This window comes from Aspergillus brasiliensis (genome assembly GCF_001889945.1).
Source record: "Aspergillus brasiliensis CBS 101740 unplaced genomic scaffold ASPBRscaffold_1, whole genome shotgun sequence".
Lineage (NCBI taxonomy): Eukaryota > Fungi > Ascomycota > Eurotiomycetes > Eurotiales > Aspergillaceae > Aspergillus > Aspergillus brasiliensis.
In genome coordinates this window covers 2,045,595-2,064,378 of record NW_027137442.1, presented here as the reverse complement: position 1 = coordinate 2,064,378, position 18,784 = coordinate 2,045,595, and the positions used below count along the sequence as shown (strand labels likewise).

At 51.4% G+C, this 18,784-nt stretch overlaps 6 protein-coding genes across 6 annotated transcripts; 5 read left to right on the top strand and 1 right to left on the bottom strand.

Annotated features, from left to right (window-relative positions):
• The first annotated feature begins 32 nt into the window (after positions 1 to 32).
• ASPBRDRAFT_36725 (tethering complex subunit PEP5) lies at positions 33 to 3,604 on the top strand. Its single transcript, XM_067623571.1, has 9 exons — positions 33 to 67; positions 133 to 201; positions 272 to 568; positions 635 to 1,267; positions 1,314 to 1,547; positions 1,600 to 1,935; positions 1,988 to 2,488; positions 2,540 to 2,938; positions 2,989 to 3,604. Exons 1-9 carry the CDS (start codon positions 53 to 55, stop codon positions 3,364 to 3,366), a joined length of 2,862 nt encoding a protein of 953 aa, XP_067484769.1. The 5' UTR covers positions 33 to 52; the 3' UTR covers positions 3,367 to 3,604.
• A 53-nt stretch (positions 3,605 to 3,657) lies between these two features.
• Positions 3,658 to 5,651, top strand: ASPBRDRAFT_190824 (uncharacterized protein; the record flags this gene model as incomplete). The annotated part of the gene is made up of 2 exons (XM_067620295.1): positions 3,658 to 3,931; positions 3,988 to 5,651. 2 exons carry the CDS (start codon positions 3,658 to 3,660, stop codon positions 5,649 to 5,651), a joined length of 1,938 nt encoding a protein of 645 aa, XP_067484768.1.
• A 463-nt stretch (positions 5,652 to 6,114) lies between these two features.
• On the bottom strand, positions 6,115 to 9,654 carry ASPBRDRAFT_70899 (uncharacterized protein; the record flags this gene model as incomplete). Its single annotated transcript, XM_067629099.1, has 5 exons — positions 9,019 to 9,654; positions 8,283 to 8,958; positions 7,392 to 7,703; positions 6,314 to 7,319; positions 6,115 to 6,260 (listed from the first exon to the last, which is right to left on the bottom strand). Exons 1-5 carry the CDS (start codon positions 9,246 to 9,248, stop codon positions 6,115 to 6,117), a joined length of 2,370 nt encoding a protein of 789 aa, XP_067484767.1. The 5' UTR covers positions 9,249 to 9,654.
• Positions 9,655 to 10,156: 502 nt separating this feature from the next.
• Positions 10,157 to 11,265, top strand: ASPBRDRAFT_141331 (uncharacterized protein; the record flags this gene model as incomplete). The annotated part of the gene is made up of 3 exons (XM_067619178.1): positions 10,157 to 10,308; positions 10,379 to 10,625; positions 10,692 to 11,265. 3 exons carry the CDS (start codon positions 10,157 to 10,159, stop codon positions 10,869 to 10,871), a joined length of 579 nt encoding a protein of 192 aa, XP_067484766.1. The 3' UTR covers positions 10,872 to 11,265.
• An 811-nt stretch (positions 11,266 to 12,076) lies between these two features.
• On the top strand, positions 12,077 to 12,557 carry ASPBRDRAFT_239533 (uncharacterized protein). The gene has a single exon (XM_067622031.1). It carries the CDS (start codon positions 12,216 to 12,218, stop codon positions 12,507 to 12,509), a length of 294 nt encoding a protein of 97 aa, XP_067484765.1. The 5' UTR covers positions 12,077 to 12,215; the 3' UTR covers positions 12,510 to 12,557.
• Positions 12,558 to 13,000: 443 nt separating this feature from the next.
• On the top strand, positions 13,001 to 18,652 carry ASPBRDRAFT_115115 (uncharacterized protein; the record flags this gene model as incomplete). Its single annotated transcript, XM_067616873.1, has 2 exons — positions 13,001 to 17,436; positions 17,500 to 18,652. The coding sequence occupies 2 exons, from the start codon at positions 13,001 to 13,003 to the stop codon at positions 18,650 to 18,652; spliced, it is 5,589 nt and encodes a 1,862-aa protein (XP_067484764.1).
• Positions 18,653 to 18,784: the final 132 nt, after the last annotated feature.

The window sequence follows — 18,784 nt, the reverse complement described above, 5'->3', positions numbered from 1 at the left end:
TCATCGCATCCTTGCTATCATTGTCGTTGGTCCACGGGTGGGCCACGTCCAGATGGCGCTGACATCAGTAAGGACAAACATTCTATACCAATTGCGACACGATCACAACTAACCCGACTCACCTGGGATCAGTGGAAAGCGTTCAACTTCTTCGACGTCTCCGCAGTCAAGCTGCCGGAGGAGAGCTCCTCGATCTTCAATGTACCCCCTCCCTTGACCTCTCCGCTAAACGAGTCCATCGCGCTCACACCTAACCTCGGATTGACATTAGTCTGACATTATCTCCCTCTCTACCGGCTCTGCCAACATCTTCCTCGGCTCCAGCGATGGCTTGGTCCATATCATCTCGACGAACTTCAAGCTTGTCCGGTCGTTCAGGGCATCGGAGACTGGCTCGATCGCACACATAAAGCAGATGGAAGGAACATCGTTACTGGTAACAATAGTGGAGGATCTTCCCAATGAGGCAGCTCTGAAGGTTTGGGCCCTCGACAAGCCCGAAAAGAAGACCGGTGCCCCTCGATGCCTGTCGACCACTCATGTCCAGAACGCCAGGCGGATGTTTCCCGTACGTACAATAACCCGGATTGCGTGACTCTATCTGTCGGCTTGATACTAAATGAATGCGGGGCAGGTATCTGCTTTCGCAGCGCTCGATGATTTGTCGCAGGTGGCAGTTGGTTTCGCGAACGGATCCGTTACGATTATCCGTGGTGACCTGATCCATGATCGCGGCGCCCGGCAGCGGATTGTGTTTGAATCGGAGGAGCCGATAACGGGACTCGAGGTGCAGAGCGGCCCAGTATCGACCTTGTATATTTCAACTACGAATCGCATCCTGGCCCTGGTTATCTCAGGAAGGGGACAGGGACAACCGGCCCGCGTGCTCGATGATATGGGATGTGCTGTTGGCTGTCTAAGTCTGGATAGAGATACGGGCGATGTTCTTGTTGCGCGGGAGGATGCGATATATACGTACGGACCACACGGCCGAGGCCCGAGTTATGCGTTTGAGAGTCGTAAAGACTCCATCACTACCTTTAAGGACTATGTGGCTCTCGTTTGCCCTCCTAGAGATACGACGACCAAGCCTGATACTCTGCGAAACATTGGCGTCGGCCAGGCAGACGACATATTCAAGACAACCACATTCACCCTGCTCGATACTGATTTGAAGTTCATCGCTCACTCCGAGTCTCTTGTTTCTTCTGTGAAGAACATCTTCGTTGAATGGGGGGATTTGTTTCTTCTCACTACGGACGGAAAGGTACGTTTCTATCACTCGGCTTATAGCTGTGGCTTACACGGATCAGCTCTATCGGTATCGCGAGAAAAGCCTCCAGCAGAAGCTCGAAATTCTGTACCAGCGCAACTTATATATTCTAGCGATCAACTTGGCACAGAAAACAGGCGTTGATACACTTCAGCAGAACGCCATCTACCGGAAATATGGCGATTTTCTGTATCAGAGAGGCGACTTTGACACGGCAATGCAACAATATCTTCGAGCGATTGATAACACTGAGCCTTCTCAAGTTATTCGGAAGGTTGGATTTTCCTCACCATTAGTAGAGGAGCTTCTTGCTAATGATCGCATAGTACCTGGATACACAACGGATACATAACCTCATCGAGTACCTTGAAGAGCTTCATGATCATGACCGAGCTACAGTCGATCATACCACCCTGCTCCTGAACTGTTACGCAAAGCTGAAGGACACTGGCAAACTTGATGCGTTCATAAAAGCTCCCGGTGAGCTAAAGTTTGACCTGGAAACTGCAATCGCTATGTGTAGGCAAGGTGGCTACTATGAGCAAGCAGCGTATTTGGCTACGAAATATGGCGAGAATGATATGGTGGTTGATATCCTGATCGAGGATTCCAAGAAGTATGCCGAAGCTGTCGAGTACATCTGGAGGTTAGACCCGGAATTGGTTCGTGCATTCTCGTCGATCGGATCGTACATTAGGTCGCTGACAATTCCAGGCATATCACAATCTCATGAAATATGCCCGAGTGTTGCTGTCCAACTGCCCAGAGAAAACCACGGAGCTTTTTATCAAGTACTACAAGGGCCAATACACTCCGAGGACTGAAGTGGAAACACCCTCCATGGAACCTCAAGCACAGCCGACCAGTACACTGCAGAGCTTAGCTGCGTTCCTCCCCCTTCCCTTGATGAACGCTAGCGCGGGCTCAAAACCGGAGGTGGAAGCACCGCCAGTCGAAGACAAGGCTACCGAAGAGTTGGTGGAATATCAAATACCCAAACCAAGAACGGCGTTCTCGGTGTTCGTGGGCCATCCGGACGAGTTTATCTCCTTTCTGGAAGCTCTTATCCTACAGGATAATCTGAAAGAGGATGATAAGATAGATCTTTACACGACTCTGTTTGAGATGTACCTGGACACTGCGAGTCGGCAGAAAGATGCCGCGCAGAAGGTTGAATGGGAGGACAAAGCAAAGAAGCTCATTGAAGGCAAGGATGTAAGAAACCCGGCTTCCTGTTTCTGCCGAACCTTGCTAATCTCCATTTAGATTCCAATCTCCACGTCCAGTGTGCTTTTGCTTTCTGATCTTTCTGGCTTCCGTGAGGGCTCCACGCTCGTGCGGGAGCAAGAAGGCCTCTTGTCAGACATCTTCAGGTCGTTCACCTCCGCGAAGGATACTCAGGGCGCCATCAAGGCGTTGAAGAGATATGGCCCGGAGAAGCCTCAACTATATGTGGATGCACTTACATACTTCGCCTCGAGCCCGCAGATTCTGGAAGAAGCTGGCGATGAATTAGACGCCGTGCTCAAGAAGATTGACGAGGGAGGGCTCATGACACCGCTCCAAGTTATCCAAACCTTGAGCAATAATGCAGTTGTCACAATGGGCCGCTTGAAGAAGTACCTCAGTGACAACATTGAGCGGGAACGGAAGGAGATCTCTACTGTTGGTTGCCTCCCCATTCGTTGACTTCCTCGAGCTAACGATGAATGCAGAACCGCCGCTTGATATCTAGCTATAGCACCGAAACGGAGAACAAGAGAAAGGAGCTTGAACAGCTCGGTAGCAAGCCGGTTGTCTTCCAGGCCCGTCGATGCATGTCCTGTGGCGGTGCTCTGGACCTTCCCACGGTGCACTTCCTTTGCAAGCATTCCTTCCACCAGCGGTGTCTCAACCGAGTGGACGAAGACGCCGAGTGTCCTGCCTGCGCACCACAGAATTCCACTATCAAAGCCATCCGGAAGAGACAAGTCGAGTCTGCAGAACAACATGATCTGTTCAAGGGTGAACTGCAACGCTCTAAGGACCGATTTGGGGTGGTCAGCGAGTTCTTCGGTCGGGGTGTAATGCGACCGCAAAGTACTATGGAATGATGAGGCATGTAACGAACTGGAAGATACCTTTTATGTAGATGCATTGTGCTCGATTTTTGCCCCCTTTACACCTGGTTTCTGATTACATTTGCTTATTCGCAATACCTATGAGAGAACGCATACCTCAGGCACCAAATGCTTATCAGCACGTGCTTTCGCGTCGCTCCGCTTCGCTCCCCGGATTTGCGGGACGCGAGTGACCGACCATTAGCCAGAAACCATAGCATTGAATGATACCAGATCGCATGTTCCTTCCATTATATCTTCCAAGCGTATAGCTAGACCCTACCAATGTCCTCCAACCGTGTGATTCAGGACTCCGACGATGAAGATGATCCTTTGGCGGGGCCCGCCTCTCCCCGACCCAGAGTCGATAACACAAAGCTCGACGTACGGGCGGATTCAGGATATTATCAAGTCCACCAGACCGGTCATGACTCGCACATGAATGTCAATTTCGATCAATTCCTACAATCGCAAGAATCCGCGAACTATGGGGTTTCATCCTCCCAGCAGCGAAGAGAAGCTCGATGGATACCGACTGATGCGGGGGGCGGATCAATTGGTGAGGGATACGCCAAGTCTATCATGGTACACCCACTGACAAGCATACCTCCATAGGGTCAATGATGACGGAGATTGGGATTGCGCAGCAACGACTATTCGACGATGATGAAGCACAATATGCAGGACGCGCTGGGTATCATGATATGGAGGCCGCACAGACGGAATCGGCAGCTGTTGAGGAGCAAATTGCTGCAGAGTTCCCCGCGCATGACGATATCGCCTTAGTTTCCAATGGGCATCCCCATGGCTACTCGGAACAGCCACCCCTATATACTGAAGCACAGCCTGACATATCCGACACTCTGCCCTACGGAACCGGACAGCATTCCATTTCAGACGCGGCGAATCTATATAGCCATCAGCTAATCGCACAGCCCAATGATCATACGAGCTTCAACTACTCTGTTACGACAGGCGCCTCCTACAACATGTTCGAATCGTCTCTCCGCCCATCAGGCAGCTTCGATCCAGAGAATAATACCCCTACCCATCCAACCGACACCGTCGAGTTCGCATACAAATCCCCTCGACGATCCGACTCCGTCCCACCCGTTCCCTTCTCCCCACACGACACGGAGCCATTCTCCTCCGTGGTATCCCCCAAAGCCAGCCGATCGAAAAGCGACAACGCAGTGCGGCAATCCCACCAAAGCGTTGATGAGCTCAACGGGCCAGTAACCATCGAAATACCCGTCGCGGAGAAGAAACAACGAGGCCGAAAGAAGAAACAAAGTATTCCCGAGCACGACGAAGACGACGAGCTAGCCCAACATCACTATACTACGATAACCCTAGATGCGACAACCACCACCACTGCCGGCGCCCAGAATACCACTACCAATAATAAACCCGAAAAGCGCAAGCCAGGCAGACCTCCCAAGAACCCCAAGCCACCGCGCAACGAAGCAGACAACCAGACAGACTTAACCTCAAACGATACCAGCGCATTCCCTATACCACTAGACACCACCACTACCACCTCAACCGACCCCCTCGCAACTACAGAACACCAAACCGCAACCACCATCGACCCGCCTCCACCAAAGAAACAAGCCAAAGAGCCCAAAAAGAAGAAACTCAAACGCGGCAAAACCACATCTATAACGCTAACGAAAACATACGAGTCAGACGTTGAAGACGACGTAATCTGGATAGATGAACGACCAATCTCTACCACCGTTGCTCCCCAACCCGAGGCAGAAAACATAACCGACAACAAGAAGAACTACACCACCGCCGATCCTCCTGTACAGGATGATACCGCTTCTACAAACCAAAACCAAGTTCCCGATCCTAATCCAGATCCCGCACCAGCACTGGCGCCCAGAAAGCGCGGCCGTAAACGAAAGAACCCAGTCGAAGAACAACCACCCGCCAATCCACCTGCACTACCCATAGATGCTCAGCAATCGTCATCATCGTCAGATAAAGAAAACAATCCGGCACCAGACTCCCATCCACCAATCCATGATAATGCAAACCCACAGCAAGAACCAGACCAACATCAACCGCCACAAGGACAGGAGAATGAGAACGAAAAAGACAACGAGAGCGAGGCCCAACAAGAACAACAGAAAGCAACACCCTCAACACCCCTAAAACCAAGTAAAGGGCCAACGAAGCACAGTCCGATATCATCGACGACTAAAGTACCCTACCGGGTAGGATTGAGTCGGCGAGCGAGAATCGCGCCATTGTTGAAGATTGTGAGGCGGTGACGTGCATGTGCATGTGATGTGAAGTGCTATGCGGGTGAAGGTAAGGGGGTCGCGATCGAGGAGTTCAAAACTATTGAAATTGTTTATCTGTCTTCTCTAAACAGATGAGTTGTGCTTGCATTGTAGATGGTTATGGGAACTGGCGCGATTGTTAACGCAGCTGAGCTATGGACGGGGGCCGGACGGCGGTATACCACCTGGCGTTGTGGGTACATTTATTGATTGATGCATTTTACCTTTTTTCTGTTCTCTGCTTTTCATGTCATGCTATGAGATACCTATGTTGTGGTCAAGTCTATGAACGACCATGTGCCGTGCCAAAGCCTGCATCAAATTCGTAAGACTAGTCTAGTGAAAGTACAGAGCCAACAGTTTTCTCTGAGTGACATCTTACTGAGTAAGACGATGTGCCTTTTAGCATCCCGTTATCGACTGTAGTAGATACAGCCTCGATTATACACAGCTAAGCCATTGTATGTTCCATATCAAGATGGATCAGACTTTCAAACCAAGCGCATCGGCCTAATCCATCAACACAACGAGGAATAACAATATCACGATTGCCACCGATGAGCTTAACTGCAACGACTTCCCTTCTGACTTTGCCGGCTTCGTTGGTTTACCAGAACCAGCATTTGGGGCACCACCGCCTTTGACGGTACCAGCATTGTCGCCACAGTTGCCATTCTCAGGTCGGCATCCGGAGCCGCAAAATGTAGACAAGCTCCCACAGAAGCCAGTGCCACTGCAGCAAGGGCCGAAGCGCGACCCAAGACAGGTGACATTGCCGCCACACATGCCGTCAACTGATACAGTTTTGGCAACACCATTCTTGGACTTAGACTTTCGCGTTTGTCGATCGTCGAAGGCCTCATCCTTACGGTACCAGAACTCGGGAGGATCACCCAGGCACTCGCCAACCGTCACAGCGCGGTAACCCTCCACAATAAGTTGTTTCAACATGTACTCGGTGAGGTTGTGGACCGTTTGTTCATGAACGTCGTGGGCGATAACAAGCCAGGGCCTATCAAAATCTGTCCGAGAGGCCAAGTTGCGATCGAAAATGTCCTTGGATTCTTGGATCAGGACCGGGCTATCATGACTATAATCTTCAGTGTCGATGTCGTACAGAATGACGTGATACCCAAGCGAGCCAAGATCTTCCAGACAACCGGACTCCGCGGTGCAGCTGGAATACGGAGGGCGCATGTAAGTTGGTATGGTCCCCAAGATATTGCGTAGGGCAACTTCGTTCCACAGCAGCTGAACTCGGCGCTGATCTTGCGTGACTTTACTAAGGTCTTGGTGCGACCAAGTATGGCTTGCAACTTGGTGGCCACTGTGATACATGCGTTGAATCAGGGATGCCCAGGGCATCTCAGGGCTGTCGATCTCGCCCTTGGCATTGTTGTTGCCCGTAACGAAGAATGTTACTTTTGCTTCATACTTGTCAAGTAGGTCAAGAAGGTCCTGAGTGTATTCTTTGGGACCATCGTCGAAGGTCAGGGCGATGGTTCCTGGAGTGGTACAGGAACGAATAAATTTCGGGCCATAGGGAACGTTGCCTATATGAGGCCGAGGAATCTTGTCTGTAGGAGGGCCCCCTGGAGTTGTGTGAGCGTCGCAATGACCAAAGTTGATCTGACAATCAGGAGAGCTGCAGTGGTTCTTGGTATCCCCGCAATAACCTGTAGCCATCAGTACGGACTAACTGATCTACCAAGGAAGGAGGTAGAACACACCAGCAGTTGAGCAGCATTTACCCTCAGGGCACTTGCCATGATCAGGGCCACAGCGAGGACTAGAACCACGCTCGACAAGCTTCTGATCAGGAGCATTTCCGTGGGTAAGGGGCAGAAGATGAGTTCCTTGACGGTCAGGCTGTAAGCTGAAGATGTTGCGCGCAGTCGTGCATGCTACAAGGCCAAGCCCAGAGACAACCAAGCGAAGCATGTGCATCTTGAGATAGTATACTGTGATAATATGTATTCCAGAGTAAACTGTAGAGTAATGGAGACAGTGAATAGCGACTTGTACGGATGATGGGATGTGCTGTGGGAGAAGAGAAGAAATATGGTTGCGAATTAGGCAGGGCTGCTTAGACAACCGGGCCCCTATCCGATGTAACTGGAAGTCACGACCCTGGATACAAGGCAAGAAGCTGCCGGTGACGAGTTGAGACATCGGGACGGAAGGAGCTTATCCACAAGGGGCAGTTGAAAACATGTTGCAATGACGGTCAGGCTGAAGAACAGGCCATGATCAAGAGGGAATGCTAACCTATCTTTCGAATCATTGGTTGACTGGCCGGTAAGCTTTTGTCTACTATTCGCAAGAGTAGGAAGTCGTGTGGGACTCCATTGATGGGCATTAGGGTGATGCAGCATTGCATTGCTCTTTCATTTCATTAAGGGTATGGTCATGGCACCCAGAGAACTGGAAGGCTCATCATGCCTATAAGGTGAGGCCTAGTTACATGGGAAGCCGCCGTTCTGGGGATAATTCTTTGAAAGACTCTGTCCCTCACGCCATCGAGCCTACAGAAAGCGATTTTGGGATCCGGTTCGACTACTGTGAAGTCGAACATGAGCAAAGTTACAACGAATTGAGATAGGGTTGATGCCGACTTACTTGTGCTAGGTTATCCTCACCGACAGCGGCAAAGACGTAAGGGGCTAGTGTGGGAAGATGAGGACCAAACTTGGCCGGGGCACTTTTCGCTACACCACCGATGGTGGCAATGAGGTGACGCCGATGGACAGTGCTAAGTTGTGGGGAGTTGAATCTCTGCACCAGCCCTTGGACGAAGGCACTAAGTTGAGCATCGGAGAAATGAAGCACGAGGGCAGATATAGCCGTCAGAGCTCTTTTCGTGACCACGGTACCAGCCGTGTCGTTGTCAATGATAGACAGGACAGAGTTTTGTAAGGCAGTTAATTCGGATTCTTTCAGCAGAGGACCAAAGCAAGTGACAACTTGAATCAGAACATCAATAGCATCACTGCTAAAGCCCTTTGATGGATCCTTTTCCAGCATGCCCTTGACGATAGAGCCTCTCCGACTAGTAGGGGATGGGGTCGGGCCAGTCAAGCGGGGGATGAGGACGCGGGAGACGGCCGAATAAGCCATTGTTGCCTCCTGACTTGGGGGCTGACCAGCCTGGGGGCGAGGAAGAGCTGTCACAATGTACCTCAGAGCAGTATTTGGAACAGATGTGTCAATGGTTTGCGATGCCGTCAGGTTTGTGAGCTTTTCGAGGAGAGATGCGAGGCTTTCAAAGGGCAGTCGAATGACAAGAGGACCAAGACTAGACAATATACGTCGAGTTAGCCCAAGTAAATATTTCTTAAGAGGGTTATTGGCAGACCATTTCAGGGCTTGGTTCTGGACATCGCCGTGTTGGTCATCCAAGGCCTTCAATAAGCCCTCGGCCAGTCGTGACGAAGAGGCTTGGTCGTGAGCAAGATAGGTAGAATTCGGATTATTTAGGATGCCCAGTAAATCATTTAGAGACATGTATCTCATGTCCGGGTCAGGGTCGCCCAGCTTAGAGAGCAGACTGTTAAGGCTGTGCTGCACCGACTGCCGGTCCGCCATGTTGAAGCCCCGCAGTGAGTTTCAGCGTCAGGATAGTGGAAGAGGTCGAGTACGAGATGACGCCTGAGAATCGAGAGTGGAAGGATTTAATTAGAGAGAGGGTTTCAAGCAGCCTGGATGAGTTGTCGTGCAATCAAGCCAGGGATGAAGTTGGGACTGGGAACTAGCGAAGCAACAAGTGGGATAATGGATGGGGAGGAGATAGACTTAAAGTGGTGTTTGTTATCGGAGCTGCTGTTGCGGCCTCAGGCATAAGCAAGCTTCTACGGCGGACCCTGCAGACTAGTAGTGCATGTTTCGTGCTCGGTCGAGGTCGATTCACAACCACGCGGTGACCTAAAGAATGTGCATTGGTTGGGACCAATCGAGAAGAATGTGAAAGGGTTCCACTATGCCATGTTTCTTGTCTACAATGCTCTAGGAAAGAAATGGCTCCAAGCTTCAGATGTTGAGCACGCGGTCCATGTGAGACGGAACTAATTGGGAGTGTTCTTCCCCGCACGGTGGCCCATTACATCATCCGCGGTAATTACAGGTGAAAGTACATGGGGAGATACTTTGCTCTTCATAGTGAGCACAGCGAGTTGCCAGGTAAACCTGCCAGTAAGTAACCGGTAAAATGACTGTGACAGCAGGGATGGAGAGCCACTCCGGCAGCTCCCGCTCCGAAAAGTTGGCCAGGAATGGAATTGCAACGTAACGAGGTAATTCAGGCCAAAAGCCCGGGACTGCCTTCAATTAGGTCATACCATCCCCCATCCAGCCTCCTCCTTCCCCCCTCATACTCTCTCTTCTTTCTTCTCCTTCTCCTGCTGCATTCTTCTTTCCGTCAATCGCATCCAATTGATACTGCGTCTGTTGAGCTATACTGTCTTCCATATTGTCATCTAGCCACACCTCATCCTACAATGGTTCTCGCACGCCCTCATATCCTCCGCGCATCTGCTAGGGCCGTCGGTGCCGGCGTCGGCGTCGCAGCTCGACGACCTCCCACGCAGCAATTCGCTCGCAGGGGTTACGCTCAATCGCATGACGCTCCCAAGTCCTCCGATTTGCCATGGTAGCTATCTTCTCTCTGGGACCAAGTCTCACTAGTTCAGGACACAGGACTAAAGGCGCAATTCCACTAGGCTCATCGCATCTCTTGGTTTTGGTGTTCCAACAGCGTATTACCTACTTCAGTCCGGACCCAAGAAGACCCCTCACCACGGCCACGAAGCGCACGGCGCTGGTCACGTCGAGAAGGAAGAGAAGGCCCCTGCGGGCGAAGCTAGTCCCCAGCCTGATCGGGACGCAGAGCAGAAGACAGATACGTCTTCCTCGTCGGCGGAGAGTACGCCTTCAACGGATGGAAAGCCTCCTTCAGAGGCAGATCAGGTGAGTAATCACTCTTCGGCAGTGACGGGTTCTGAGCAATCTCGACTAACTAATTTTCAACCTTAGCCCGCCAGCCGTAAGGAGAGTGGTTCTTCGGCTACCATCTCGGGCAAGCAGGAGGGTCTTTCTAACACGGACACTTCCAATCCGTATGTGAACGAGCCTGGAAAGAGCGCAAAGGGTGAGGGAGAAACCGAAACCGCCAAGGTGAAGGGGACCGTTTCTCCCGAGCGTCCCCAGGCTTGAGTGATAATGACCGTGGGTCATACGTGTGAAAAGTTCACCTATGTCTTTGGCGAAGGCTACTGTATTTTATCGTCCAGGGGGCATGATCGCGAGCTAGATCACCAAAGAGTTGCTAATGTAACGTTTGCGTCTACTTCTTAGTAGTGGTATGTTTATTTTCCCCCGAGAGGTTGCAGCCCAGGCTGGCGGGGAGGACTCCTCAGCTGTGATCACTCTCACACACAGGAGTTGCACCAATGGCACAAGATATGTGTCTGAATAATATGGAGTATAAAGATATTTGAATTATATTCGCATGTAGAGAGAGATAACTATGAGCTTCGTATTGCGACTCCTCCTTCCCTGCATCACTCCCGCACTCAGCCGCTTGAGACACTTTCATAGTACAATCCGGATGTTCCATCTACTACTATAGTAATATTTATATTTAGTATGGCATGTGGAAATTGGATGCCTCTAACTAATGTTCGCGCTTGGCTGCCTACATGGAGAACAATTTGTGCTGGTAGTATTGAACAGTCGGTTACTGAATCGAAGCAGTGGTGTGGTCCCCCAGAGGTGCCAGTATTACATAGTAGTTAGTAACCACTACTAGCACTAGTTACGCAGTAGTGGTATGATGCACTGACCGAGGAGCATATAGTTTGTGTACGAAAGGCCTATACTTATTTGCGGGCTCTGAAAGCCATTAGATCGACTATCTGGGAGAGTAGTAGTACTACTAGTACTCCTCTGTGGTGTGCAGAATTGCCGAGTTGAACTCTAAGATAATATATCATGATCGCAGTTGTTTACCACTACTGCACCACACTACTACTCCTCCCCTTAGATACTGGCAAATTAAGTACCCATTCGAATAATCGCACACTCACCCAAACTTCAAACTCTAGGATTTATAATCGCACCGAACACGAGCGACAGGTTATCAGTCCAATTTGCCCGAAACACCAAGCTCGTGCCTTGCAGGGTTTGGCGTTGAGAACACGACGACTCGGGCAGACCAGACCGTGACGGATGAGACTGGTCCACTGTGTACTAACTACGAAGCAGTGCTCCTTGCGTCGCGAAAATTAACGTCGAATGAATCCCAAGGGATCGACAGTGGGCGACAATTGGGTACTATCTATCTCCCCTCCTAGTTATCCACAAGGCTCAGACTTATCTTCCTCAGGACTAGACTGGACTCCGTAACTGGATGGAGTCGGTCTCTACCAGAAGTACTGCAATTGGTTGGCGAGGGGATCCAGTGCCAACTCAGACTGCAATTGTCCACTTCAGGTTTAAAAGGGATGGGCTTGGATTTTGAGTTGTTGATTGCGGGTCTGGTTGGGCTCGTTCTTGGTGATGGCCCATAATATTGTTGTGATTATTATCATTGTTATTATTATTGTGGGATCCCCCAATGTGTTGCTCCGACGCAAGGTTGTTTTTTCTTTTTCTTTTTTTTCTTATTTACCATCCAAGATGCTGCAGCAGGTGTTTCAAGGAGAGGCACGATCTCGGTGGAACACGGGGGGATCAACCATGAATCCGGGTCCCTCTCTGAGTCTCTGGAACCAAGGAACCGTGGGGAAGGGAGACAACAAGAAACATAATGGAACTAGAGTTGGGCAGTTAAAAAACTTGTCAACAAAATAAAGAATAGAAACAAACTAGACTAACTCAAGCGTAGATTGATTGATTGACTGGGGGGTTGCCCCGAGCACCCGCCAGCCAGACTTGATCGATGGAACTAAACCCGTGCCGCTGAATCTCCACTCGCCCAAGAATAACAATTTATCGACTTTGTAGATGGATTCCCTCTTTTCTCTCCTCCTCCCCTCCCCCAATCTTACTTACATCTTCTCTTCCATTTATTATACATACCCTTGTAACCAAATTAATCACCACTCGGTCCTTGCTTACTCTACTCCACATCAATCATTGCGCATCGCCTCATCCAAACCCACCGCAGTCCACTCCCGATGCCATTCCACCATCCCTCAGCTCCATGGTCCGCCTGCATCTGCTAATTTCCGCTGTGCTTGCATCCCGCCTGGCGTCCAGTGAATCGCGACGCGCGCCGACTTGAGCTTCAGCCTCTGTGACCACCACCCACCCAATCTCCCCCCTCCCCTCCGAAACAGAAAATGAGCGACAATCCACCATGGCTGGACAACCTCTCCGACGATTGGGTGCCCGTCCCTGTGCCTGGAACCCCAACCAGCCCAGTCCCCTCTCGGTCCATCTCTCATTCCCGCCAGTCCAGCTTACAAAACTCTCCTAGTCGCATTCCTGTTCCCGCGCGTCGCTCGGTCGGCCCGTCGCCGTCGCCTGGTGATAACAAAAAGAAGGTCTCCCGGCCCTGTCATTTCGTAAGAAGGGAACCGCCTACGCCGAAAACCCCTCGTACCCCCAAGACTCCGTCCAAGTTGCGATCACCGGTTCCGGATAAGACGAAAAAGAGCCCCCGACCAAATCCGCCATCCAGGCGTAAACAATCGTCCACCATGGACACGAGATCGCCGCTGCGGTCGGTCTCGAATGCCTCCGGTCAGTCGGTACAGCAAAGCACCGTCCAAGTCAAACCAAAGAAGGCCAAGGGCAGCGAAGGGACCCCCGAGTGGCGCAGGAGACTGGTTCATGGAGATATCCCTTCTGGTGAACAGCGCGATCTTTTCGCCCCTATAGGCCTTGAGAGTGTGTTCAAACCACCTACCCCGGGAACCGAGAAGACTCAGGATGAAGCCCTTTCCAGAATGAAACACTCGGATAGCATCTGGAACTTCTCTACATCCTCGGAACGACGCGACAATGCTACCTCGAATATCCCTCCCGGTGGTGGTGGTGGTCAACATGAGTTTGGTGAGGGTGCCGGCCAGTCCTCTCCGAAAAGCCCCCGATCCCCGACTAAGTCGTCACGCCAAGATCAAGGAGAACCCAGGTCGAGCCCAGGAAGCCCCCGAGGATCGCATAATGGGATGCTGGATGTGAGGAAAGGGCCTACGAAATCGGCGATAAATCAGGGTGACGGGCATGAAGATTCCTGGAATGGCACGCAATTGAGATCCGCAAGTGGCTTGGAAGATATGCGAAATGAAGACATCACGCCTATCACGTTCTCACAGCCGAACACAATGGACGGAAACGCTGCGTCGGAAGTGATAAGATCCGCGCTGAAGAAAGTGACAAACAAGCTCGAAAGACTACAATTGCCGCCGTATGAGCGACCCGACTCACCGGCAAGTGATAGCTTCCTGCTAAATCAACCGTCGGAGGCTCGCGTCGACCCGCTGCCGGAAGATGACCTACTGGATGTCACGAGTCACTCACTGCCCAAGGACCTCTCCATGGGCACACTGGATTTCCGAGGTCGCGGAGCTTTTGCGCACCTGCGACGAGAGGACTATCTGAACGAAGGCTCCTTCCAGAAGCTGCATCTGTCACCGCCACCCTTTCCCTCCGAACGACTGTCGCCGTTCATGCCTTCCAACCAGAGAATCCGGAGCTCACCACCTTTTTACCAGAAGACTAATCCAGTAACCGACCCCCCGACGCTCCCTCGACCATCATCTGCGCATGTTGCTGTGAGGCCCGGAACCGGGAGAACCGACGTCATGCCGTCTTCCGGCAGTCCTTTGAAGCTGTTCGGGAACCATGATACTTTTACCAACAACCGACTACTGCGACGGATGAGTCAATTCGAAGAGACCTATGGAGGCTTTTCTGAAGATGATGAGCCAGTGTCCCCTTCGGAAGAAGCGCGGCGCAAGGGCGAGTCGAGAAGCTTCATGAGCGCCCAACAAGACACGTTGGGTGACGCCAGCACAAAGAGACACGAGCGGCCCAGATCACGAAATACGCCGAACCCTCGTCTCAACCGGTTTGGTGACGGGGAGCTGGACCATTTCGACTTCTCTGATACCAGCCCATATGAGCCCAAGCTGCTCAATAATGAAGCCCTCGGCTCTAATCGGCGGTCATCTTCACGGAGGCTTTCTGTCGAACGGGGATATCTGGGCCGTCGTTCGTATAGACAGCAAAGCCTTGATGGTGGGTCAAACAGATCGACGAAGAATTACAAGTCAGCAGACGCGTTGGAATCGGCCTCAAGTGCGAATGCCACCGAAAAACAAGGACTATGGACAGTCGAAGAGTTTCACCAGTCTGAAACGGGATCAAGACCGAACTCCCCTGCTAAAGACCCTCACCCAAAGAGGCGTCGAACCATTCTCCAATCTCACAGTCTCATGCATGACGATGCTGGATCTGGCAAAGCCACAGGTCAGGCTCCAGATAATCTCACGCTGTTACAAAGGAGTTTGATGCAGCACGGTGTAACAGATGAGGACAATGAACGTTTCCTACGGTCTCAATCAGCATACCGATCCAATACCCCAACTTCCAATCAAATGAAATCGCTCTCGAGGAAAAGACCATCGTCAGGCCGGAGTCACAATCGCCTTGGACATGATGATCACGACAACCAGCCCTTCTCCCCGCCGGACAGCGTGATACCTATTGTGAAAGTGAATGGCGTTAACACGGAAATTCGAAAAGGGTCAATCACTACCCAGGATTTCCTGAATGAGGCAACCAAAATAATGGATATAATCCGCTCTAAGGGCCGGTCTGCTGGCGGGCTGTCCAGTGTAGAGGAGTCCGATGCCGAGGACCAGGACGAGAGCGGAAGTTATGAAGACGAGTCCACCCGCGAAGAATTCTCGCGCCCTCCGAGTCGGGAGGGGGTTGATATGCGGAAGTTAAGGGAGCACCAGGAGCCAAATCCTCGAATACTAAGTCATCTGAAGAAGTTCCAAGAGGATGACGAGCAAGAGTTTGACGTCAACACATCCGTCATGTCATTGAACCTAGACCCAGATGAGACTCGCTCTGAAGGGGCAAATTCGATATGGGACGAAATTGAAGGGAACGAGAAGAGCCATTTGGCCGACGCTGAAACCCAAAACTTGGACGCTGAACAACATGCACGGAGATCGTCGGCTCCGACTGAAGATGGCGAAGAAGACGATGATCTTCCTGACCTGTTAACTATCAACACTCACTTCTCTGGCAAAAGCCTCAGTGCACGTTCCATACCTACAGGCTCTTCTTCACAGAGCTCTCATGCAAAGGGTGTCCTGTCGTCTGACATTGTGTCGCACCTAATTCCGGAACAGGTAAATGGCCTGACATACGACCGTTATAGGAACCAATGGGTCAAGGAAAGGGTTCAGCAGTCTCCAGGCAAGCCGAAGGGCGAAGAGAGCGAGGACGACCCATTCAAGGATATTCCTGACCTTAGCGTGGATGAGCTCCAGGAGATGATGAGGATGCAGAGCTCTCTTTCTCCGGATAAAACCAAAGGTTCTTCGGTTCGCGGCGAAGAGTACGGGCGTCAGAACTCGCCCAGCCCACGAAAGGCTTCCAATCAGTCAGAACAGCGCCCCCAAACGAAGGAAGGCGACCCTTCGGTCAATCACAGCTCTATTCAGTCGAAAGCAACGCCCTTTACATCTAGGTTCTCCAACTCGGAGACCAGAGCCACCTCGTGGGGATCCGAGGCCCGCAGGACGAGCAAATCAACCAGCGAGGTCGAGCATGAGATTCAGCTACACGAAGGCCGTCTGTCCAAGCTACCCCGGCGCCAACAGGAACACCGCCAACAAGCTCGCGTTGTGACCATCAGCTTCTCGTCGCCACTGGTTTCGCAGATTGCTTTTGATGAAGATGAAAGCCCCACCAAACTTCGACAAAACCAAGAGGTCCAGCAGCCTGAGCATGGTCCTTCCTGTGTCGAGGCGGGCCAATCAGGTCGTCCATTGGATACCCTGCTACCAGAGCAAAAGTCCCTGGATCCTGGTGCGATCCCGGATCCTGATAGCAAAGGAGATTTGAGTTTGGTCCGGAGAGGCTCTGAATCTCTGGCATCTACGCCGAACAAGAGCAATGCCAATAATTCACTGGTTCGCTTCCAGAACTTAGGACCAGACACGACCTATAGCTTCCATCTCAGCCCATTGCCCGATTTCACAATTGACCAGATTGACCAACCACTTCACCTTGAGGTCAGCTACGTGGCTCAGCGCACTCACCCGACATCGCTGCGCCAGGTCCACGGAACATTCGCCTTGGCCACTGAGGATTTGGTGAGGCATATAACCGAAGCCGAGCCATTCGAGCCGTACTGGGAAAATGTCAGACGTCTGGTCCTACGGCACAAAGGACTGATCACACTTCATAAGCTTTGTGATTTCTGCCCCCGACTGGAAGATCTGGATGTGACCGGCAACGATATCGGTCAACTAGGCGGTGTTCCTCCCAGCCTGAGGACACTGACCATTCAGGACAATTGTCTCTCGAACCTCACTGCTTGGGGCCACTTGACCAACTTGCAGTACCTGGATGTATCCGGCAACGAACTCGAAAGCTTGGACGCGTTCAGTGGCCTCATCCATCTCAGAGAGCTGAAAGCCAACGATAACAACATCACAAACATTGAAGGAATATTTGATTTGGACGGGCTATTGAGCTTGCAATTGAGAAATAATGCCTTGACCGCCGTCGACTTTGGCCGAGCTGAATTGTGAGTACAGCCCGCCCGAGCTACTGACCCATACTCTAACGGTCGCCTTTCTTATTCGAACAGGACTCGCTTGCATGATCTAGATCTGAGCCATAACCAGCTTTCGTCCATCCGCAACATTGACTCACTCCCCTCCCTGTCTACCCTTGATCTTCGCTTCAATCAGCTCAACGAACTTGAAGTCACAGCCTCTTTACCTAGTCTCCAATCGCTGAAGCTCTCCAACAACATCCTGCGCACGCTCGACATCGGGGCTTTCCCATCCTTAAACCTGCTTTATGTGGACCAGAATTTCTTGCGCAGCGTCTCTGGCCTTGAAAAGTGCCATTGCTTGGAGGTCCTCTCTGCTAGAGAACAGATGAGTGGAGATGTTGATGCTGGCACTTTCGACATCGATTTGGGTCTGGTGAAAGATCTTCGGAAGGCTTTCCTCTCATCAAACCGACTGTCTATGCAGAGCCTTTCGCCCTCCGCGCCCCTTCTGAGCTTGCAGCTGCTGGACATAGCTTCCTGCAGCATTCAGGGGCTTCCTGTGGACTTTGCTTCGAGCTTTCCCAACGTGGTGGTCCTGAATCTCAACTTCAACTCCTTAACAGGTCTTAACGAACTATCAGGCCTAAAGTGTCTTGCTCGATTGGCAGCAGCCGGAAATAATATAACAAGACTGCGGCGTCTCTGTCAAGTATTGAGTCATATCGGGAGGACAAGCAAGGGAAGGGCCTGCTCTTTACAGAAGGTCGACATCCGGGGCAATCCCCTCACCGTTCGGTTTTATCCCCCTGCAGTTATTGGCAACGGCAAAGCGAATGTGAAGAAGCTGAAGGCGAAGGAGGAGCTTGGCCAACGACGGCACGACGCCTTGGACCTTCCCTCTGCCCTGGCCGAGTTCGGACCCAATGGCGACGTCACGTACCCAGCTACTCTAGGCGAGGACGAAATGCCAAATCCTGCCAAGGAGATCGAAATCGATGACCCCTACACCCTTCCGCTCGCTGACCCTTTGGCTGATCAAAGATACTTATCCCATATGGATGAGGCAACCCGACTCCGCAGACGGGTCTTTGAGCTCATGTTATATGCAGGAACTGGAGGTTCGATTCGCCTTTTGGACGGCTTGGAGTTGAGACCCACTCTGGACGAAGGCTCTGACATGGACCGGGCCTGGGCAAAACTTGAAAAGCTCGGTGTGCTCAAGAAGAAAGCCATCACTGCATAAAATGCCCTGTTTTACTTAGCATCGTATGATTCATGATATCCTGGGGTGCAGCTGCACGGAGTTTTGATATCATTGGGTTGGATTACTGTTTCGCTTTCTGCTTTTCCTTTTTTTTGCTTCTTGAATCTTCAT